The sequence below is a fragment of the Aplidium turbinatum genome, chromosome 6 (assembly GCF_918807975.1).
Source record: "Aplidium turbinatum chromosome 6, kaAplTurb1.1, whole genome shotgun sequence".
Taxonomy (NCBI): Eukaryota; Metazoa; Chordata; class Ascidiacea; order Aplousobranchia; family Polyclinidae; genus Aplidium; species Aplidium turbinatum.
This window is the reverse complement of record NC_137477.1, coordinates 15,792,631-15,816,962: the sequence shown is the minus strand read 5'-3', so window position 1 is coordinate 15,816,962 and position 24,332 is coordinate 15,792,631. Positions and strand designations below refer to the sequence as shown.

The window sequence follows — 24,332 nt, the reverse complement described above, 5'->3', positions numbered from 1 at the left end:
TAAAACGATGTGAAAACAGTTAGGCTACGGTACCCAATAATTCTCTTTCAAAAATAAAATTTCAAAAACTCGCCGAATAGGGAACTCGCCGAATCGGACTAGCTGAATCGGATTAGCCAAATCGGACTCGCCGAAACGGGCCATTCCGGCAAAAAGCGGCCATGGCTTGACCACAAGTCAAATGCAATAGATCTGCTTTCCTTGATCTGTTACAAGGTCTAGCTCAAGTAGATGAGTAACCTAAACTCATATATACCTGTAGTAGTTTTATTCTATGCATTTTCTGTTCAGTTATAGCAACCTTGAATAGTTGAGATATTCATCTGGAATACTTTAGATTATAGGGAATATGGAGTTAGTTGCTGGACAGTTGTCTTCTGATGTCATTTCTCCAACAGCTATCTTGAAAGGAAAACAGCTTGTTTCTCAGCAGAAGTTAGCTAGTCAACTACCTAGAGGGACAAGGCTTGATGCTTCAGGTAAAACATTACAATTACTTACAAAACGAATGCACTTAGTTGTATAATCAAGATAAATTTTTGAACCATGGACAAGCAAAAGAAAGTAACCTTAACAGGTTTACCATTTTGTATTGCATACAAAACAAAATATGTAACATAATGACTCAAACGTTTTCATCACATCCTCATCAGGAATTAAATCTGCAATATACGGTACCTTGCATATACTGAAAAATCATAAGATAAATTTGACTTTGCACTATAACTGTATAACGGCATTCTGGGCTGAAAAGCAAATAATGCGGAGGGAAACAGATCACATGAGGTGTAAACTACAGGCATTGGACAAACAATTAGAACACTCACAAAAGGAATGTTCAGCCACAAGCGAATAAATGCTGGTTGAGAGATGGATTGTTGCGTTTGATTCTTAAGGCTTCCATGATCTTAGTATGAAAATCAGACCTGCCCCGAGAGATGATTTTAAATTGGTCGATCGAGATTTTGTCAGTGCATGTTTCACAAGGGCAATGTGCTCTTTAATTGCACTTTTGGTTGTTAGGTTGGGGTTTAAGTGCTCCCAGCTCTTGTCAACAAATGTCTGGTTGACATACCAATGTATACCAACAATGGCATACCTACTGTTAGTTGTAGTACTTGGGTCAGTTGGAACCTCATCACAATTCATGCTGTTAGGGGCAAATGAATAAACAATAAGTCCTTTTCAATTATGATAAAATTCGATGACAAGGGATACCATGGCTGCTGCATTTTTTAAAGTGCTGCCATTATTAGTTTAAAAAAAATCTGCAAGTTGAATTGGTATGACTCGTAAATAAACATCATCCAAGTGCTGTATAAATGATGGCCTGATGTCTCACTCTTATAAACGTCTCAAAAAAAGCACACACTAAATTACGTTTCGCTGAAGTCCAGAATTAAAACTTATCGATTCTTATTTAGCTTATAAATCAATCTTGAACATCATCTCTTACGAAAATTTGAAGTCCTGAGGGGTTTTTTCGGTCATTTATCGGTCATTAACCAATTTTTTAGCAAAATGTCTGAAAAAAATATAGTCAATTCGGTCAAAATGTCCAAAAAAATTTGTCTGTTCTAACTTTTCTCAGATAAAACACGACAACGTTTCTCAGCAAAACTTATTGTTGTAGCTAGTCAGGAAGTGCAAATTTTGGTTGATATCAGCTACATAAAAGAAAATCTTTTCAATTTCATCAGAAACAATAACCGAATTTTTTCAAGTCATTTCGGACAAATGGCCGAAAAGTCTCAGCGAAAAAAAAAACAGATTTGAAGCAATCCAATACAACTCTCTAGTCTCTGCTCTCATTTCACTCCGCTGAGGAAATTCATTAAATTGAAACACTGGCCAAGTGGCCATTGTCCTCCATTGACAATGTTTTTTAGGCATTTTCTTTGGACTTATAAAAAGAGTTAAAAGTAATTTAATTTTCACTTTGTGTGGAGCTACGTCATGTACTTGGGAAGTTACTAATATTTTTTTTATTCACTTGTTAATTTATGCATATCAGTTTGTATCCTCTGTGGATCCTTCTCCTGTATAATGAACCAATCCAATAGATGTTTGCTTGCTGATACATGCCTTCTTTTTTCTTTAAAATTTTTATTGTTCATTTTGTGTTAAGTTGGAGTTGGCCTTTATTCTAATGCTTCCGTACATGCCAAAATCCCTCGTACTCTACAGCCCTTGTTACTGGCATGTCATGAGTATAATATCTTTTTTTAAATCTAGTGAGTGTATTATATATATAATATTGTATTATTTTTAAAAGTTGTTAATAAACTTTTGTGATAAAAACATAACTTTGTCTCAGAAACCACCACTTGATATAGAGACATGATTTGTTGCTTAGGAACCAAATTGGAATTGAAAGGATCAAGGAATTACTCTCCACAACCTCTATTCATTGGTCCAGATGAAATGTTTGAAGATATTGTGGTACGAGGGCTGAGGGCCGATGGACTTTCATCAAAACTTGGGGTGAAAAATAATCGGGAAAGCATTGCAAAGGTAAGAAGTGCCAACAAAGAAGTGGGAAATCAAGTGATTGCGTTTTGATTCCCAACGTTTGGGGATAAGCAGCACCCTTCCAATATAGATAAATTGCCATAATCTTTGTAATTACTATCACAAATTTAGGGAAAAATTACCTTCTGACATGTATTAAACCCACAGCAATGCTTACATGTGTTGCACTTTTGAGGCGGCTGGCGGGTTCCGGCTTGGGAGCTGACGCAAAAACCTTTCGCACAGCTACCTTGGCCCTCGTCCATTCTACCGCCGAGTACTGCGCACCAGTGTGGTGCCGCAGCTCTCACACCCGCCACATTGACACCGCCATCAACGACGCACTGTGACTGGATGCCTGCGTCCTACTCCAACGGACTGCCTTCCCATCCTTGCAGGCATCCAACCTGCTGAGCTTCGCTCTAAAGGAGCCACGATTTCCCTTGCTCGTCGCGCACTGGACCCCGACCGCCTCCTCCACAGTACATTCCCGGCATGGCCCGTTTCGGTGAGTCCGATTCGGAGAGTTCCCTATTCGGAGACAGCTTTTTTCGGAGAGTTTCCTATTCGGAGATTTTTTGAAATTTTTTTTGAAAATTATCGGGTACCGTAGCCTAATTATCATTGCCGCTTTTACATCGTTTTAACGTCGCTAAACGTTCAAATCGTGCAGAAAAAAATAGAAATAAAATGTTTGAACAATTAAATAAAAATTCGTCGGTATCGTAGCCTAAATTATCACTGCCGCTTTTACATCGTTTTAACGTCGCTAAGCGTTGAAATCGTGCAGAAAAAAATGGTGGAAGCTTTAGATGAGTGGGGTTTAAACCTAACCATTGAGGTCTTAAGACTAAAAAGCGAATTAAATTTATTTTTGAACTATTAATGTTTGCTCAGATAAAATTGACATGTATCCTGCGTCGCCTTCTGCATGCAAACTTAGAATATATTAGAATCCTCAACTATTACAAAATTCTAAATCCAACGACGCCTTCTATTTATTTACAGTAGAGGATTTTGTATTTTATTCCACAATATCGTTTCTTTTATAGTTGAAATTCTCGAAGCTTTAAATGAGTGTGGTTTAGACCTAACCACTGAGATCTTAAATCATATTTATGACACCGGAAAGACCCTAGTGATATGGTACGTTCCATATTCATAACTTTACCAAAGAAAACCGGAGCAACAGAATGCTCACTTCATATCTTAAATATCTTTGCTATGTTGACGTTAGGGGTGTTCAATTTCGATTCGATTTCGATTAAGGTGATATTCGAAATTCGTTTTTCGTATCAGTCATATTCGAAATTATAGCCGCCCTTTTGGCTGAACGCGGTTGAAAGTAACTCAAGTGGTGCGAAATCTGTCTTGTCACATTTTGCAAGCGAAAAAAGACTTCGACGCATGCGCATCGTCGATCACGTGACTATCACACGCTCTCGCGGGTCCAACGGCCAGGGATGCCAGGTTGGCATTTTTAATCCCAAATTTCTCTCAAGAATGAAGATAGCTAGGTTGTGCAATAGCAGAAAGTGTAAGCTGAGCTTTGTCGCAGTTTTATCCATTTTTTCCCGAATCCATAGGTGCCTAAGCCGTGGGGGCAGGGCCGTAGCCAGACCGCAGAGCAAGGGGGGGTCAACTTTGTTTTTAGGGGGGGCCGAAAAAATTTAAATTGGCAAAATCATTATAATTGTAGCTGTTGCTCAAGAATGTTGAGATTTTGCCAAGGGGGGGGGCGAATTTTTTTTCAGGGGGGGTGAGGCCCCCTGGCTGGCTACGGGCCTGCGTGAGGACCAGGCCCCCACGCATATTCCTGTGTGGGGGCAACTTTTTATGCTGTATTGATACATAAAACAATAGATGAACTAGCGATCGGCAGCAGGAAAACACTTTTTGAATGCAAACCGCAACAGCTTCGCGATAAATAATCACTAGAACGAGTTGCGATGCTACAATCCAACAACAGACAACAAAATCTGTCATTTTTACATTGATTTAATGTCTGCAGACGTTGATTCAATGTAAAATGACTGATTTTGCTGCCTGGGACATAGCAAATATCTACCATTTCGTGTCGATTCAATGTCATCAGATGTTGAATACACCCAAAAACAACATAATTTGCTACGTAGACGGAGTGTGCGTTTAGCTTTATGCGCTTGAAAACATACTCGATGTCAGTTTCGAGTCAAAACCTCTGCAGTGAAATGTCGCGGCAGTGAATCGCTCGCTGTGAAAATGAACTTGAAGCGTTTGGGATCCCAGCGACCTCGGCTTCAGCGGACCGATCGTTTTCAAAAGCTGGCCTGACCGTCACGAAGCTGAGATCCTGACTGATAGGTAGGCTGGCGCAAAATCTCGAAAAAAAATTTTTTTCTTTTAAATTTTTTGTCAGTTTGTAATATTGTTCCTTTTGGTAAATGTATCTCCTATACCAAATTTCACAAAAAAATATTAACGTTTGACCCTGGTTCACCTGGTTTGAATTTTTTCAAAATATCGAATTTTCGCTTATCTCTGAAACTGCTCACTCGCTATCTTCTAATGCACTCTAGCATCTTAATGGACACAATAAGAAGCAGTAACACAAACTTGTAGCAAGCAAAGTGGTTTAATTAGCAACTCCATGAACACTGACACGTGTATTACTCTCAAAATGTCGAATTCTACCACATTTCAGACATTATTTTCTTTGTGCACTGTTCACTGTAGTGAACATCTACTGCTTTCAGTTTTTTGAATCATTTGACGATGTTTATTGATTTTCACAGGCCAACAAATTTTTTTTATATATAAAGGCAGGACATGTGAGAGTCATTTTAAGGTATTTCGAGGCCCCTGATTCTGAAAATGCACTAAGTTTTATCGAATTGGCTCTAGTTTTTGAGTTAGCCAAGATTCCAGCTACCACTTTTGATAACTAAATCTTTAACTACTACAGTAGGCTAGGTGGTAGAAATGGTTTTGAGAAAAAAGCTTGACCTTGCTCCAAAACATTACTGAAGGTATTGAGGTTGTTTGTTTGTTTATCTTTAGAATAAACTCTCAGTCATGCTCGTTTTCCTATTGTTTCAAGCAAATCACCACTTGAAACAAGAGAGGGCAAACAAAAAACAGAAATAGCAACGTCCACGCAATGACTGCCTTGCACACTTCATGTAAACATGATGTTCCAACTTCATTCGAACATGCTCACCTTACAGAAGTATCAATTTTCATGGTGATTCCATGGCTCTCTTTATGCCATGGCACTCTGAACTTCTTAGCCTTGAGCCCAGAAACGGGTTTGAGTGCAATGTTTGCATACTTTAGGAGGAACCCAGGACTTATCTTGATCACCCAGGTTCATCTCAAAGTAATAATAATAATAATGCTTGTTTTTATATAGCGCTGTATCTATCGCAGAATGCGTTGCTCCTCTGCGTTGCCTCATGCAGTAAAATATATCTGGGTTGTTTGTACAGCATCCTACTTGTCAAAGGCATATTTTATTAGCCTATATGCCATTTATTTAGCCTATAGACCAGAAAAAAATTCTTGCAGCAAAGACTTGGCCTTAGCAAAGGCTTAGAATAAAATTTCATTTGTACAGTATCCATTTCAGTAGGCCTACCTTTTCAATATAAAGCTGCATTCATAAACACATGACTTTCTGGATATTTTTCTTGTGATGTGGGCCAACTGATTCACAACTGTTTTCATTGAATATTTATGTCTCATTTACGTTAAACATAGTTCATTTCAACCTTTGCTTGCGTTTTGAACTTCGTGCAATATGAACCAATTGAACTAGACAAGTGTAATTATGACATCATAATGGTAAACAGGGCTGAAAATAAGTAATTTGCTAATTGAAATCTTTTGAGTAACGATTTCAAAAATATTTTCATTGTCGAATATCTCGAAAACTAGAGCCAATTCGAAAAAACTAAGTGCATTTTCGGAATCAGGGGCCCTGAAATACTCTAATTAAAATGACTCTCATCTTTTGTGCCAAAATTTTTTGTTGGTCTATAATGTTATTCGCAGACTGCGAAAAGGCTGTAAAATCAACTAAAATGACACTAAAAGCATGCACTATTAGTGACTCTCAGACTTGGAGTAGGGTGAAGATGTTCCACGTGGAATTTAACAGAGGAAGTGACGTCAAAATCACGTGGTCAAATTTTGAGAAATCCCCTCTTCAGATACTGCTAAACCACTTCGAAATTTACTAATTTTTCAGACAAATTCAGAATTTCTCCTTGGGTGAACCAGGGTCAAAGGTCAAAATCCAACAAAAATTTTTGGTTTGCAAATATCAGTGAGCAAAATGGAACATTATTCCAAACTGACAAAAATTTTAAAGAACATCAAGGAAAATGAGCCACCCTACTGATGGGTGACCATGTCGCTTGTGTTCTTAAACACCAACATGGGCCTGGAGCTGTAGACGTTATTTTGTGTTCTTTTTTCGCAAATTTTCATCGCTTTTTTTTGCGTTTTCTAGCGAATTTTCATGTCGTTTCTTTCAATAAAATCACATTTTGCAGTGTGGTGAATAGTTGTGATATTCGAAATCGAAATTCGAAAATCGAAAATAAATTGAATTTCGAATATTCAAATAATCGAAATTGAACACCCCTAGTTGACGTGTATTGTTTTTGATATGATGGTCACAAATAAAAACAATTCAACTGAACTGACATGACGAATTTTCGTTTAATTGTTGAAACATTTTATTTCTATTTTTTTCTGCACGATTTGAACGTTTAGCGACGTTAAAACGATGTAAAAGCGGCAATAATAATTAGGCTACGGTACCCGATAATTTTCAAAAAATCTCCGAATAGGAAACTCTCCGAAAAAGGCTGTCTCCGAATAGGGAACTCTCCGAATCGGACTCACCGAATAGTAGCAGACCCGTACATTCCAGCGCCTACCTGGAGAACAGCAGCGACTGAAATCAAGACGCCCATTTGTGCCTGCCGCACGACAGCTTCTGAACAACGTTGAAGATCTTGGAATAAGTGCGGCACACTGGACGAACTACACATGGAACACGAACAACACCTCCCGACCGTGATTTCCTACCTGACGCCGATCCCCACCCTCCGGGAATGTCCCTCGCAAGACTTGCTTGGGTCCGGCTTAACCGCCTACGAACCGGCGTCGATTGCTTTCGTTCAGACATGTGCAGATGGGGCTTGGCTCCCTCACCGGGATACGAGTGTGGTGCAACAGATCAGACAGTAGACCATGTCGTCCATGACTGCCCAATCCATCAACCACCCCATGGAACGCTTGGACTGAAGGCCCTGGATGACGAGACTGTCGAGTGGCTGATGACCTCATACCCAAACACATAGTCCGGAAGCTCATACGACGAAGAATGCTTAATATAGACGACTCGGTCACAGGTCTTGTAATACAAACAATTTGTCTTTAATAGGCTATACTTCAACTTGCATGAATAGCTTGCTAGCAACCAAACCCTTTGTATAGCAGCTGGAATAAAGTTAATTAAAATCTATTTCGAGCGAGTGAGGTAACAATATCTTAGAACTTTGCATTATAATCAAGAAAAGGCATTGCTACCAATTAGTTTTTGAAGCTTAAAAACAGTATGAACTTAAAGTAGTGATAATTTCTGCACGATGTTTCTGTCTGGCGTATTACCTTCTATGCAGGTCGGAATGGCTCGTTTCGGTGAGTCCGGTCCCTATTCGGTGAATTTTTTATTTTATTTTTTAAATTATTGGGTACCGTAGCCAAATTAGCATTGCCGTTTTAGGGTTAGAGATTAGGAACTCACCGAATCGAACTCACCGAATAGTAGCAGACCCTATGCAGGTAGACTTCATTTGTTTTAGCCTTGGTAAGTGCAAATTTACTGACTGACAACGCAATATGTAAAATGATAAATGCTTGTTGCTGTTTGTTTTTTGTTTATCGTTCAATATAGGTACCTCTCTATCAAAGTTGTAGTATAAAGCGGGTATTACGACTATTACTTACTTTCAATATCTTGTGATAGCCTAGCTAGCCTATAGTCATCAGCTTACTTCCATACATATTCTGAAGTGGTTTCGTTTTTCAGCTGATCAGCAGTTTATTTCGCGATGACCCACGCCATGATGCAATATTGTCGCATTTCAACTCGAAACGGCAGCGAAGCAATTCAGCAAAAACAATATTTGCTACGATGACGCAAGACGAGCTGAAGGTGACATCTTTGTACAAAATACAAATTACTTCTAGTATTTGCAATTGCTAGCAATACTATTGTGAACTTTAAAATAGGGTGGTACAGTACTATAAACAGCAATAACCATGGTAATAATGACAGCACAGATCATGAAGAGAGAGATGGAACCAGTAAAGCTTGATGCAAAAATACGTCATCAACTTTGTGGTGCTTTCAACCAACAACGTCATAAGTTTCAAAATTCCATCGAAGTTGTCAAGCAGGTAAGTTACTTGTCAAATAAATGATTGCAAACTTTATATTTATTTAATGCAGCTACAATATGTAGCCTATAACCTGCAGAATAGCCGATTTCGGAGAATCGGATTCGAAAACAGTCTTTTTCGGAGACGACCAATAAGGTGATTTTTTGAAAATCCAGCGATGGCTTCTGTTTATTTAGAGAATTTGTATGGATCATGTAGGTAGGCGTTTTTTGGTGTTTAGGTTCCCATATCCATGCAAACGAAACGATGTAAATTTGCTGATGATATCTTGTATTTGGGTACATAGCGATATCTAGCAATGATTATTTTATAAGTTAGGAACCTATAATCGTTGATGTCACAGTGGTGGATGGGCTCACCTATGGATGGGCAATTTAGAATTAGATTTTTGCATGCACGTCTTAAACCAATATGGTTTTGCCACCTTTTCCCTTTGTTGGTTCTGTTACTGTATTTTATTTCCACAATATCGTGCCTTCTGCATTCCGACAAAGAAAAATAAATTGAATGGAAATTTAACGAAAGTAAGAAGCGAATTAAAATTTGTTTTTGAACTACTGAATTAAAATGTTTGCTCACTGTTGGTTGCCAACAACGTTACTTTAGTTGAGACTTTATTTGATTAACCTGCATTGTTATTCTTAAAACGCTGTTTGAGAACTGTTTTTTTTTCCCTGAGACTTTATTTGATCAACCTTTATTATGAGCTATAATTCCTTTGAATAAACAAACGCCTCTGTGGGATTTTAGAAATCTCCGAATCAGAGACTCTGAATTGTCCCAAACTGATATCCTGCGCTGTGTTAAATCGACTGTGTGGCCTTGCACAAGTTCTTCGAAGATTAATTTTTACGTTTAGACCAACTTTTACGTCTGTAATTGATAGCTCAAAAAATAAACTCGTCTCTGGGAGCTGAGAAAAAGGCAGCAAAATCAAACCTGGGTGGTTTCACTCTTGGAAGGTTTTATTGTACGGTACTGTGTAATTTAAGTACAACTCTCCGTTCAGGAGCACCAAATGGGTGAAATAATTCAAATGCAACAACACAAACCACGTGTAGTAGTAGTTCAAAGCCCTTGCTAGTGCTAGTACATGGAGCCGTCAAAGATTGAGCTTATGAAGGGTTTTTAAAAATTCTCAGTTAAAGGTTAAACGTTTTCGCAATAAAATTTGGGTCATTTCGAAAGATTTCTTTTGATTTTGTTGAATTAACGTTTCCTTGTGAAAACATTGTGTTTCTTAGTCTTCTTTCACAGAACACATCTTTTTGTTTTGTTTTGTCCAAAAAACTTGTTTCGAACCTCCCAAGTGGAAGATTACGTTTTCTGAAGGAAACCTGGACTTGGAATCGAGTTGATTTATCCATAATAACTATTCTTACTTTTGGCACACTAGATCTAAGTTTACTACTAACTACTTGATCTTTAACTACTTTTTCAATTTTTTGAATAAACTGACACTTTTCATCGAAGTAACATAAACCTGTGTAAAATATATGTTTGTTCTGTATGAATACGAATAGCAACTCTTAGTGCCTCTTTTAGGGAAAAGTGGGAAGAAATTGCCCCCCCCCCCACTGAAATCACTGTTTAGTAGTTTTTTACCTCATGTTGAGTTATATCAGTGACAGTTGCTGTTATTTTTACAAAAAGTTTAGTATGATACTCTATCTTTTGGACTTTTTAGAATCTCCTCTTAGAGTTAGGTACAGTATTATTTCAGCATTATTCCTTTGTGGTTGAAACACTTTTGACATGATAGACGTGCTAATCAGACCAATAAAAACTATAGCACAGAATCATATCAGTTAGTTTTGCTCGCATTTATTCGCTTCCACCAATTTTGACTTCTAAGGTTTTCTTCACAGTCAGTCAGTATTCGTTTCTTTATCAGAAACGCAGGCAATTTATTTATCAACGAATCGAAACAAAGTTAAGATAAATAATTTTGCTTCATAACGAAAGGACATAAAACATAAAAGGACATGATTCAAAATTACAACACGAAATTTAATAAAAAAAACAAAAAACGGAAAGGTAGCAATATCAGCTTAAAAACGATTTTGCATATTATGCAAAGAAAAAGCGTGATGATTCAAAAGTTCGAATTGCATCTTCTCATGATGGTCCAAGTTGAAAAAGTACATAATTATCTCGTGTACAAAAGCCGCATCAAATAATTTTAGAACAAGATGAAAGTGTAGAGAGACAATACAAAACAAATAATTTATAAAACTGGTTATGCAAGAAATGAACCCCTCCTCACCCCAAAATATTAATGCTTTGCCCCCCCCTCCGAAATTTTGTGCTGGTTATGCTCCTGGCACCAGCACATCAATTCACTGACAATGTATTTCACAGGACTGCAAGCAAAACTCTTAATAATTCACAATGTAACAAAAAAAAAATTTTTTTTTTGTTCTCAGGTTCTAATTGATTTTTTCCTATTGCTTGAGACCAGTAAGTGTCGAAAATCAACTTTATTTCATATAAACTTTGCTTTTGTGGTTTAGAGAATGAAATTCTAAAATCGCAATATTTTTGGGAAAAGATATCAAAGATATGGCTAAAGAGCATCCAAGATGGATGTTAATCACTTTTAAATGTTAATATACTCTGCAATACTTGCCATTTTATAGATACTTCTGTTTGCAGGGTTGATTTTTGAGGTGTTGTATAGAATATTTTATGATTTGCAATTGATAATTTTTTAACGGTTTCTTTAATTGGACAACATTTGAGTGCTTTCAAAAGGCCTAGAGGCTGCAAACATTCTGCTGAAGCGTTTTGTTTCATTTGTGGACAATTTATCAAGACAAGAGCGAAAAGCACTCAGTTTTGGCTTCCGTTGAGATGTGTGAAGCCTACAATGCTTATTTTGAAATGCCTGTTGGAGACCAAGACAGACCTTGGGCACCACATTTTTCTTGCGATTACTGCAAAAAGACTTTGGAAGGTAAGGTTTCATTGATCATATTATTTAGGCTAATCTTAATTATATTGAAATTGATCTAGTTGTATGTTTATAGTTACAGCGAATAAAGAATTGGTTATTCGTTTTTAGGTTGGTATCGAGGGGAGAAAAGGGCGATGAAGTTTGCTCTTCCAAGAGTATGGCGGGAGCCAACGAACCACACAGATGACTGCTATTTTTGTATGGTTAATCCATCCCGACGCAGAGCTGGAAAAAACGCTCCTCCTATTGCTTACCCAAATATTCCTTCCTCAATACCTCCGGTGCCACATTCAGATGAACTGCCAACGTGCCTAATCCCCCCCCAAGAAATGAGCAACTCTCAGGTGATGAGTCCACCACTGAGGAAGAAGATGTTGCCATTGATGAATTTATTTGATCTCCTCAGCTGGAAGAGGGAGAACCATATTACCCTAATCAGAAAGATCTGAATGATTTGATCAGAGATCTTGGTCTGACCAAATCTAATGCGGAGTTGTTGACATCTCGACTTAAGCAATGGAACTTGCTGGATGATACTGTCCAAGTTACTCAACAACGCAAACGTCACCAAAGCTTTTCCAGCTTTTTTACATTGCAAAATGGAATTTGCTATTGCAATAACGTTAGTGGACTATTTGAATCAATTGGAATTCCCTGCAACCCGAGTGACTGGCGTCTCTTCATTGACAGTTCGTCAAAAAGTATTAAGGCTGTACTTTTGCACAACGGCAACAAATACCCATCTCTTCCCCTGGCTCATTCAGTCCACCTGAAAGAAAACTATGAGAATGTTAAGACTTTGTTGAATGTTTTAAAGTACGATCAATATAACTGGGAAGTAATTGGGGACTTTAAAATGGTAGCGTTTTTGATGGGTATGCAAGGGGGGTTCACCAAGTATCCTTGCCACCTTTGCCTTTGGGATAGTAGGGCTACCACAGACAGGGTTTTTTTTAAGGTTTGGTTTGGGTGACCGCTAAGTAGTTTTAAGAGACCGCAAGTGTTTCATTTAAATACCAAAAAATAGCCATATTTGCTTAAGACATAGCGAGAAACAACCATTACTTTTCTACTGTAGTTGCAAGTCCAAATTTTGGGAAACCGCTGGAGAAATTTGGGGGACCGTTTCGGTCCCCCAAAACACCTTAAAAAAAACACTGACCACAGAACACTACAAAAAAGCAAATATGGCCAAAACGAAACGAATTTGTTGTTGGAGAGAAAAACGTAAAGCAAACTCGGTTGATTAACCCAAAAAAAGTGCTTATGTCTCCCCTTCACATAAAACTTGGCCTTATAAAGCAATTTGTGAAAGCATTGGATAAAGGTGGTGACGCATTCCAGTTTCTCCAGAACTTGTTTCCTGAACTATCTGAAGCTAAAGTAAAAGCTGATGTATTTATTGGCCCACAAATTAAAAAGATTCTCAAGTCCAATGATTTCATCCAAATGCTTAATGATGTTGAAAAGAAGGCTTGGGATAGCTTTGCAGATGTGGTGAATGGGTTCTTGGGCAATAACAAGGAAGATAACTATGCCGAGCTCGTTGCCAGTTTGGTAAAGTTGTATAGAAACATGGGGTGCAGAATGTCCATGAAAGTACATATGCTTGATGCTCACTTGTACGAGTTTAAAGACAATATGGGAGCTTATTCAGAAGAACAAGGGGAGCGATTCCATCAGGACATAAAAGATTTTGAAAGGAGATACCAAGGGCAATATAATGAAAGCATGATGGGAGATTTGTCTGGGCCTTGATGCGGAAAAGTGATGTAGAGTACAAAAGAAAATCTCGCAAAACATCCCACTTTTAACTGATTTTATACTTGAACTGTTTTAGCCTAAAATATTTATTTAGTTTTGCATTTAACATTTAACGATGGTATTGATTCGGATACAGTTAATACATTTATGTGCAAATTTCCATGTACCAAATGCCTGTGCTTTGTGATTTGATTTTAATAACAAAAATTTTATTTCCTTGCGTATATGCAAACTCAGAATTAACCCTTTGCCAGACAGAAAAATAGCGAAAAGTTGGCTGTAATTTGCTTTGCGAAAAAGCCATCGATAGCCTACGACTAACGCGTCAGAATATTTAGTAAATACATCGATAGAATATAACTTTTTAGTCGATGCCAAGCGAATAAATATGGACTTATAGCGATCAAAGACAGTTTGCTAAATGTCCATTTCCTATAGGGTAATCGGTATAACCATACACAATATTGCACATACTAGCAAATTCAAAAAATCACTCTCCTAACCACAAAATCAATGTTTGGAATGAACTATATTGATTTTTGGAAGTTTCTAGGTGAGAGAGATCAGAAAATATCAATTAGAACCCGGGAACAAAAATCGTGTTACACGGTGAATCTTTTCATCACGGATTTTAAATGAACGTTGATGATGTCATAGAAAAAGTTGGGAACAATAAAATAACACAGTTTTTCCATGTGAACTACACGTCAGAGAAGTCATCAAAGAGTTGGCAGGAGAAGTCCCCCAGCTGCTACCACAATCACAGATAATACTGCCCTTGCAGTGGAAATCTGATAAAAGAGGCCCTGCATTCCTGCAAGTCTATATTACGCCCTTGCAAGACGTCCAATCTGTTTCAAAAATATCAACGTCGCCACTTGAAAATCAACGTCGCTCCTGAAATAGCGTCAAATTATATATAAATTATATGAATGGTTTGTGGTTACATGTTTAGAACCACTACTGCAGAACTTTGTCATTTTCGGCATTAATTTCTTCAGTACACCCTTAGTAACACAGGTCATCGTATTCACGATGACCGCGTTTCATGAAAATGTTTTGAAAATATCTACCATACTTATCATCATACAATATCATAATTAAATCAGCTGAGGCATCTACTTTTTGCTTTCAGCTCCAGGCGGTGATGTGCAGCCTGCGACAAGACAACGACCTGCTCGCAATCCACGATTTCCAGACCCGTGGTTTTTTCAGTGATATTTTTAATGTCGTCAGCAATTTAATTGTCGTGAGTTTACCTTGTACGCCTATCATTTTTAACATTATATTTTCCGTTTTCTGATTCTTTAAATTTCCTTACAACTTGTTTTCAATTAAATGTGTCACTTTATTCACCTCGATTGAGCCAAGACTGTGGTTGTTATTATTCGTTAAAAATTTAAACTTATTTCAATGTTCAGAAACTTTTGGAAGAAACGTTAACTTTTGACCCTACGACGGACTATGACTCGTTTAAAGAAGCGGATAATTTCAAAACCAAAGAAGTATTTTTGTTTTATTGCTTTAACAAGTGATTACGTGTGGTCTTATGCCCATCTGTGCGATGCATACTTGGCCACCGATTGGTTGTGTCGCAGAGTCATTGGACATATACTTTGGAAATCTATTTTTATGCCAACATATTTATCCATGCAGCACAACAAACTCGGTAATAAATTTGACAACAGGCGACAACGTTAATACATTATATATACAATTGTTGCTTGTTCAAGCTGCTCGTGATTGTATTAGATTGACAGTTCCAATGATACGTTTAAACTGTTGTCCAGGACGCAAGTGCTGCGGAGATCCTCTTGTCAGTTGGAACGAACGTTCAACCAATTACAAACGATTTCGGTAGGCCCCGCCTCCTTAAAGAACCAGTCCCTATGCGATCCGCCACTAAGTCATCAAGCCCCAGAAACGAACCATCCAATGAGGGAAAGGTTTGTGACAGTTCCTATTGCTCATGGTGCATAACTGCAGTTACTTCCTGTCTTTTCACTTTTAAACTTCATCAGTAATCCCTATCTGCCTTCCTCGTGTAGAGGGTTGGATACAATGCGCCATCGGACAACAAACATCTCTGAATGGACAAAATTAATTATAAAAAGTGCAATACGAACAGCTCATGATAGAACAATGGCGCATTGTATCCAACCTTTAAACTTACCATAACAATAATACTTGCTCAACAGCAACTGTCACTAATTCTTGTCTTATACTGTTTAAATTTTTGTCATCGCAATCTTACTGTGCCACGTTACCTTTTACAATTTACATGCCTTTTTATCATTTTGATATTCGTGTTTTTCGCTTTCGTTTTGAATGAAAATGGTCTTGTTGTACACTAACTAAAAGATCGAATCGGTTTTTGGTTAAATCTAATCGAACTGACTAAAGGGACTATCAATTGATTCGTTTCGCGTTAAAGGTGTTGACTGTCTACTTCTGTTGCAATACTTCTGTTACTAACTTCTGTTGCAATGGTGGTTAGACTGCGTGGAATGAAGCTAAATACTTTCGTTCATTCGTCTTTTCATGAAGTTCATTGGAAAATACGTCTTTGCTGTACGTCACATTATACACTCAGCATTTTTAGAACTTTCTACATACTTCACTAGAGAAAATTCCGCCCAGAGAAAATTTTGGATTTCTTCAAGATGTTCTCAGAAAATCTCAGTAGCTTCGTATGCTTGGGCATTTCGAGTTTGAATATCTTGTATGTTGTACAGGATGATAAAACGTGGACGACAGTTGAGCTTCTCGATGAAGGTGGACAACAGAAATACTTCATCATCAAAACTCCAAAAGATGCAGCTGGGACCATTGACACAAACAGATTGTTGCAAGTACGTATTTCCTCGTTGTGGTAAGTTACACCGTGTTGTTATTTTTGCCTTCGTTGGCATCAGTATGCCATTGCGAATCATCTTTTCTTGTCACCAACTTGTCATTACCTGAAAAAATTACCATCGTATTGTTCTCACAGCTAATCAACAATCAAGAAGGAATTCTTCTTGACCACTCTATCGGAACCGACACTTCAGTCAACCCAGCCCCGGAACTTGTTTCGCCACAGCCATACGCGTTTCCCACAACGACCAACAATCAAATGACTTTAGAAATCGCGCTCGACTCTTCGTCGCCCTGTAAGTTGGTTTCATAATGTCACTTTTATTTGCGATCATGCACTCAATTGTGACATCATTCTACTGCAGGTAACTCATCGCGGAAACGCTCCAGTGACGTCAGTAACATAATGACAATAGATGGAAAACGGTTCAAGACGTGACTTCAAAGCCGAATTGGATTGTGAAAGTCAATCTTCTGATCACGTGGCTACTACTGTAGGGTTGCCATACCGTCCGGAAAATTCCGGACATGTCCGGAATTTAGGGTTAAATTTTGCGTCCGGGAGGAATTTTAAAAAATGCTCAAATGTCCGGAATTCTATGATGGGCGTTTTGGGGGAATTAAACTTGCGGGAATAATCCTGTAAATTAGGGGTGTCCTAGAAAATTTGCTCAGCCAGCTCATTTTACTGCATCTGCAATCGTACTGTGCACACTGCCAATGCAGAACATTGTTATTTCGTACCGTGTGCATTTTTTTTACTACGAGGTTGTACGGAATTATGATGTAACAGAGCGTTTTCCTTATCAATGATGTTTACCACTTAGAAGTCAGTGTTACCATTTTAGTCTTTTTAAAACCAAATCTGGTTTATTTTGCAACCGTTTGGTTTATTTTTTTTCGATGTGGTTTATTATTTTTTTTATTTTTTTGGTTTATAATTTGTTATTATTATATTGAAGAGAATTAGATCTTCAGAAAAATATGCATGGTCAGAAGAGTAAACTTGTAGTGACTTGACTTACAAGCGTGTCTTTAATTTGTTTTAAGCATGTAATTGCTGTTCTTCCTTTTTCGGCACAACCTACTTCTCATTATTATTTTTCACTCTGAAGTTGAGATTTTTTTCAGTGACGGTCCGTAGCTATATTTAGAGAGTGCTTACCCTGCCTGGTGTGAGATTCTGCTCGTGACAGAAGACAATACTTTTCATTTCGGTAACTGGCGCTTTAGCATGAGTATCGTACAACGTTTGCAGCTTTAGCATTTCGGTAGCGCATATATAATTGTCTCATGAAAATAGTCATGCACTGTCCGGAATTTTGCTTTTTCAAATATGGTAACCCTATACTACTGGTGTCGACTGGAGGCGCAACATCTGAACTGGAGGATCTCGCTTCACGTTATTTTTGACGTAATAAATTGATTTGATGATCGACTGTGTTTTCAGTGACGCAACTTTCGAGTCCCAGTGTCCTGATAGACTGCTTTTTTACTTAGGTTAGGTTGTCTCTATATTCGCTACATCTCAGTCTCCTGCTTTACCTTAATTTTTCTCGCTGATACGGGAGTTGGTCGGTTGTGCTCGGAATCACAACTCCTTCTTCACCCCCGACACATGACCCTCTTTTCAACACATAGTTATTTTTTTGTCAATGCTTCACAATTCAGGTGAATCCAAAAAAACTTTTATTCATGATTAAGATGATTTTATTCTACTCTTTGTAAAATTGCAGCTTTTTGCTTTTACGAAACCCATCTTGTTTCGTGCTTGGTTGAAGATCAAAGTCAAGTTTCTCAGGTGCATCTTCTATCACAATTATTAAACTTGCACATAAAAATATTGAACACATCATTATCTAAATTTGGTTTTGTCCCCACCAAGGGAACTTCAAGGGCCTCGAGTTTTTACCCATGGTGTCACGACGTCGACATCGAACCGCTTGCTTTTTGAAAATCAAAAATACGGTATGAAAAACCTTGGTCCGTCCCGTAAGCTCAGCAGTTGCGAAATAAGATTTAGTGTGTATGCTTAGAATGGGTAGGCAATTCAGGGCTGCTTTACGTTTAGGATTTAGCGGCATCTAGTGAATGGAATAAAAGAATAATTCACAGACAACAACAAACTTCACTCTGCTAATCTCGATAAACTGCCCTGCTCAAAAAGCATGGCTGTAAAGTTTAAAAAAGGCCACACAGGCTTGATATGAAACTATGAGTATGAACAATAAAATTTTCTTTTCATAAAAATCTTAATTTTGTCTCAATATCTTTTTAAAAAATCTTTTTAGCGCTTAAATGAGCAAATCTTCGAAACTTTTTAAGGGTAAATATTTAAGGGTATTATTCTTTCCTGTTGATAACGAGGTGTGGGCCATACGAGCAAGGGGTGCGACGCAACCACATCCCTAAAATTTTTGATTTGTCGACAATTTGGGCAAGCACTAATTCTAACATGTTTTACAAATTTCATGAAATTTAACTGCTTTTATGATATCTTGCCCAAATAATCAAAATTGTAGACTAATATTTAATTTAACGAATGTAAAGTGTAGACTAGTGGACAGTGGTTCTCAAAACTTTTTTCGTTGAGCCGCTTTTTGAAAAGTTTGCTCAACTTGCAACGCACACAGCGATAGGAATTGTATTATTTTAGCAATTGTTATTTGTGTCTCCAGCTATTTTTTCATTTCACAGTGAACTAGAATTGCCTATTAGCCTACTTTCTTGGGCCCCAAACCAGCAGTGGCCGAGTCGTTATCGCGTTGGGCTCGCAGTCGAGAGCCTGCATGTTCGACTTTAGCCACCCGCACTTGCTGTTGTTTCTCTGGGCAAGAAACTTTACGATAATTGCCTCTACCCAGTGATCGATTTCGAGTAATGGGTTACTATGGGTAGTACCAAATTTCAGTCATAAGTAGAGTAGACAACCGGAAACAGACATTGCAGTCGGCTGCAACGTGGGTCAGGTGTATGTCGGAAGGCGTACACCGATGCATAGCGCTCAAGTCCGCTTTCCCGCAATGCAGGATAAAGATAATAAAAAAAAGGCACTTCTAAAAAATATACTTCAGCCAGAGCCGTGTGAGCACCATCTCGGTCCCCCCCCCCCCCCAAATTCACCAGTAGGTCCCTATGTTTATTGACTGCTTTTTTAAAAATAATAGGCTACCAGAAAGCGTTTAAGGCGCAAACTCTTTCAATGCGGAAAAAAATTACATTCACAGTAAACACCTTTCAAGATTTTATAGAAAAAAATAAGCTTAGTTAATAGGAAATAGGCTATGCCGACAATGCAGAAGGGGATCAAGAAAAAAGTTAATATAGCAAAATATTGCATCATTTTGTTAGTTTTTTTTAGACACAAAAACTTCTCACTCGCTTAATCTTCAACTATGCTTGCCCAATATCGCCGAGATGAACGAAATGTGGTTGAGCGAGCAAAAAAAATTTACTAATATGGAAAAAAAATGTAAAATTACAAGTCAAAAAACGTTGCACGAACTAAGTATAAGTGGGCCTGTAGTTAGAGGTAGGACCCCAGTCTGGGGTTTAAAAAGCAGTAAATAGCCTACCGCCTTGCATGATTCAATCAGCTATTGATTATCGAGCTTATGTAGGCTAGTATTTTTTTAATTTTTAAACAGTCAAAAAACATTAGACAGACTAAAATGAGTGGGCCCCTAATCAGCCGTGGGCACTCACGGCCGTGAGGTCGTTAACACTGCCCTGATTACAGCTAAAGAATATCTGGTGGTTTCTTCAAGTTTCGTACCCCTAAAACAGTGCCGGTCTTAGGGTATTTCGGGCCCTGTGTGGAATATGCTTTGCGGGCCCCAAAGACAATGATCCAATTCAGTAGCGTAGCTAGGTATTTTGAAAGGGAAGGGGGGTTTTGACGGCCGGTGGGCGAAGCCGACGGCGTGTTCGCCGAATGCGACACCCACCGGCGAGGGGGTCTGGGGGCCTCCCCCAAAATTGTTTGAAAAATTACTCTGAACTTGGTGCATTCTGAGAGCATGTTCAACAAAAATTTGTGTATGAATATCGTAATAGGCTACTGTAAAATGGTGCTGTCCGGTGGCATAGCAAAAGGATAAGATCATATTTTCTTTGGCATTTTTCGGATTAGGCCTACTGCATTTTACTGCATTAGCCTACTGCATTTTCTGAGTAAATTGCGGGCCCCCTAATTTGCGGGCCCTGTGCGATCGCACGGTTTCCACACCCCAAAGACCGGCACTGCCTAAAATCATCCCGGGTGTAAATATCCCCTGGACGCTATTGGTTAACCACCAAAGTCTGTGTAAAGTAGCCTACATTTTTCAAAAATGCACAGTGGTTAGGGCTTAGGCTTACCATCCAGGAAATTTTCGTTCGGCATCTGGTTTGCGGCAGATTTGTAAAGCCTAAACCTCTTTTCCTTCAAATCATTTTATCTAGTAACGGAATTAGCAGCTTCGCTCTTAAATTTACAGTGTAATAGGCTATGTTCGCGAAGCCTACACCAAAATAACTGTCTCACGTGTGACTAGCCTACTTTATGGCAAGCTAGACTTCCTCTTTTATGTCCACTCAGATACAGTAACTTTGGAAAACAACCAGTTTATTCAGGGTAACGAAGCTCAGCTGCTTTAAAACACAGATAAAAGAGCACCACTGCTGCATATAAAGCTATAAATAGAGCAAAAATATATTGCACTGTGAGTTAGGCTACGTGATGACCAATTCAACAAGTCGCAGGATTTACAGAAGTTAACCTTGAATTCAATGATTAGGCAGAGAACGTGACTGTGTTTAGGCCAAAGTTATATGAATTTTGAACCATAGGCATACGAAACCGAGCAACGTTATCAAGTTTAACATATTCAAGTTTATTATATTTACAGAAATACAAAACTACGCAACAAATTAAATATCGAACGTTTTCGACATCACAAGATGTCCTCTTCAGGAATAACATAGCCTACAGTTTAACTACATCTGAATAAAATACAATGGATATTATAACTATAAACAGGAAGAAAACAAAAAAAAACTGCACAGTACTTCTGACTAGCTCAAACTCAACGATATAGGCTCTGCGAGAATCAAAGGTGACTGCATCAAAAAGGTGTTGAACAGATCACATGATGTGGTAGAAAGGCAAGGTCGAAAAAACTAATTTTAAATACATACAGAGAGCAAGAAAGATGAGCCGCAAGCATACAATTGTCAATAGAAAGGTCAACCATTCTTGGGAAAAGATTCGGTAAAATTTTCAAATAATCTAGCTAAAATTGTCTAAAAAAATTCGATTGTGACATTTACCCTGTATATAAAACGTTCAAAGTAGGCAGATATTTCCAGCTAAAGTCACCTACGCCCTTTGCTTTTGCTCTATGTTCTAATGTTGTGTATAAATTTAGTTGTTTGCGTGATGCAAGCCTGACATACATCGGTATGTAAACAAGACATTTATCGGCTAGAGCTGGGGAACGCTTGAATGTGAATTCCATACAGAAAAAGTGCCATTCAAAGATCACATTTTCTCGTGTACAGAATGCAAAAACAACGTTTCTATCAAACAATTTGAGATCATGTCCAGAGGCAGGTCTGAGTATCAAACCAAAATCTTAGAAGACTAGGCGCCGAGTTTTCAAAATAGCTGGGCGGGCGAACACATACTGTCACGTCATAAAGGTTATTTTGTGCGTTTTTCAAAAGGGCGATTTTTCTAGGTTATTGGGCTAACTTAGTTTTACATTTAAGTTTATGTCTCCTCTAACACGATTTGGAAACAAGTAATAAATATAATTATTACAAGCCTTAAAGCAGCCGGCGGCCATCGCGGCCATGGCCGCTAAGTAGTGCTTGCATGACCGCCAGTGCTACCTCCTCAGTCGGCCAAGTTTGGCTGCCGGTTTTTTCTAGCTAATTATTTAATTTTGCGATAGAATGATCGTGAATTAACTGTCGAAAATATCTAGTATCAAAGAGTGACGCAGAATTAGGTCAGCGCGTCATAATCACCACTGTTGTATTATATTGTGCGGAAACATTTGCTATTGTATGGAAAATATCACGCTGCGATCACCAGCTATAGGTCTTGTTTGTAATTCCCGACGTTTATTTTAACAGTGTTAATCCGAAGTGCTAATTTACATCGGCTGGCAATATTGTCGTTTTTATGTCGATTTAATGTTGTCGGAAATTGAATCGTTGTTAAAAAGGAGAACTACCCAGACAACAAAATTCGTCATTTTTACCCTGATTTAACGACTGCAAACGTAGAATCAATGTAAAAATGTCGGATTTTGTTGTCTGGGTAAGTTAGTTGACATCCGAGGGGAAAACACGTGTCTTCAGAGTTGAGAAATGTTTCCGCTGTGGGTTAGTGACTTCACACACTCAATGATGACATCTTAACGGTATAAATGGTCAGGTTTTATGAAAGGCGGTATTCGGTAATGCACTAATCCAGTTGAAACAATTTACTGAGCAGCGAGCAGTTGAAACAAATTAGCGTCGTTAGATGGTCCCGCAATACCGGATTACAATAAAGCAGTTATTGCGTGGTACAACGATTCTATAGCAGGACATCGCCCAGACTTCAACAACACTACGTGATCATTTTGGCCTTGTTGCAGGTTTAATTCTATTTACTTGTGCTATCGTTATTTTTATTTTGTATTTTGGCCTCCAAGCACGCAGATTTGGCCGCCGAGAAGGAGCTCTCGGTAGGCCACGATGGCTGCCGGAAAAAAACACGAGTTTTAAGGCCTGAAATTGGTACGCAACAACGTCTGGTCCTGGTAATTCAGTTCCGCATATTTTTTGTGATTGGTATGTGCGGGTTGCGGGACGAAAACTGCAATACTACTAGTTCCATAATTACATTACTATTGTTGATACAACACGATAACACACACACAATACATCGGTGGGTTCATACAATAAGTTGCTCCTAACGGGCGCACAGATAAGATACAAGATGCAGTAATGCAACGCAGAAGCGATTTTACGGCAATTCAGCTACCGAGAAGCCATCTAGCGATAAACTGCGTTATCGAACCGAGCTTACATTGAATCTACAATTAGAACAGTTATAGAACGAAGGAGCTGAATTGCAACTAATGACAACCAACGGTTTCATCCGGCCAAACCAACAGGTGTGCACAGTTTAATATCAGTGACGTAACAGACGAAACTGTGATGATTGGAGACGACAAAATAGAGCATTTTGGAAGCAGAGTTAGTCGTTTGAGAGAAAATTACTCATTTGAAGAAAAATGCTACAGTTTTTACACCGATTTAACATCTGGCGATGTTAAAACGATGTAAAAGCAGTGGAAATTGCGTTCAGACTTTTGTCACGAATGAAGTTCCTCGCAGGTTTGAGCAATTTACTTGATTTATTGCACTGGGCTACGAGTGGCAGAGTGGAGACAAGCGGCGAGGCTGAACACTTTTGTTCGCTTAACGGTGAATCAACGTTGTTTAACGTTGCATGAATGTAACAATGGCAATAATTGACGAAAACTAATCGCTTAATTAGTAGGTCTAGTAGGGCCTATCATATGGCGACAAAACCCTGCAAATAAGGTAAGTAGGCTAGTATCAGAAGGTGGCAGATGGTTACAGAAATTTAGGGACTTAAAATTGCATTAATTTTTTTTTTAATTCCTGAAATGTCCGGCGGGGGCGACCCGCCCGCCCGAGACTCGGCGCCGGTGGGCCAAGACTTGTACATAAAACGTAACAACCTACCTTTGAAAAAACAACTGTATGCTTGCGGCTCATCTTTCTT

At 38.4% G+C, this 24,332-nt stretch overlaps 2 protein-coding genes across 3 annotated transcripts; both read left to right on the top strand.

Annotated features, from left to right (window-relative positions):
• The first annotated feature begins 296 nt into the window (after window positions 1–296).
• On the top strand, window positions 297–17,982 carry LOC145772062 (uncharacterized). 2 transcript variants are annotated; one of them, XR_014289276.1, is made up of 11 exons: window positions 297–479; window positions 2,357–2,514; window positions 8,594–8,719; window positions 8,848–8,964; window positions 14,823–14,936; window positions 15,109–15,192; window positions 15,478–15,633; window positions 16,423–16,539; window positions 16,680–16,839; window positions 16,909–17,038; window positions 17,900–17,982. XR_014289276.1 is itself a non-coding variant. In XM_082583873.1 (10 exons), the coding sequence occupies exons 1-10, from the start codon at window positions 350–352 to the stop codon at window positions 16,980–16,982; spliced, it is 1,236 nt and encodes a 411-aa protein (XP_082439999.1). In that variant the 5' UTR covers window positions 297–349; the 3' UTR covers window positions 16,983–17,982. The 2 variants fall into 2 exon arrangements, 1 of the variants encoding a protein (XP_082439999.1); XM_082583873.1 differs by having other exon boundaries at window positions 16,909–17,982.
• LOC145772063 (uncharacterized) lies at window positions 11,635–12,806 on the top strand. Its single transcript, XM_082583875.1, has 2 exons — window positions 11,635–11,923; window positions 12,032–12,806. The coding sequence occupies exons 1-2, from the start codon at window positions 11,821–11,823 to the stop codon at window positions 12,370–12,372; spliced, it is 444 nt and encodes a 147-aa protein (XP_082440001.1). The 5' UTR covers window positions 11,635–11,820; the 3' UTR covers window positions 12,373–12,806.
• Window positions 17,983–24,332: the final 6,350 nt, after the last annotated feature.

Bases quoted from the DNA above. Each gene is read 5' to 3' on its own strand.
- LOC145772062 (XM_082583873.1), top strand. From the start codon at position 350: ATGGAGTTAGTTGCTGGACAGTTGTCTTCTGATGTCATTTCTCCAACA. The intron at 2,515-8,593 runs GTAAGAAGTGCC...TTCGTTTTTCAG, and splicing joins ATCGGGAAAGCATTGCAAAG to CTGATCAGCAGTTTATTTCG. The intron at 14,937-15,108 runs GTGAGTTTACCT...TTCAATGTTCAG, and splicing joins TCGTCAGCAATTTAATTGTC to AAACTTTTGGAAGAAACGTT.
- LOC145772063 (XM_082583875.1), top strand. From the start codon at position 11,821: ATGTGTGAAGCCTACAATGCTTATTTTGAAATGCCTGTTGGAGACCAA. The intron at 11,924-12,031 runs GTAAGGTTTCAT...ATTCGTTTTTAG, and splicing joins CTGCAAAAAGACTTTGGAAG to GTTGGTATCGAGGGGAGAAA.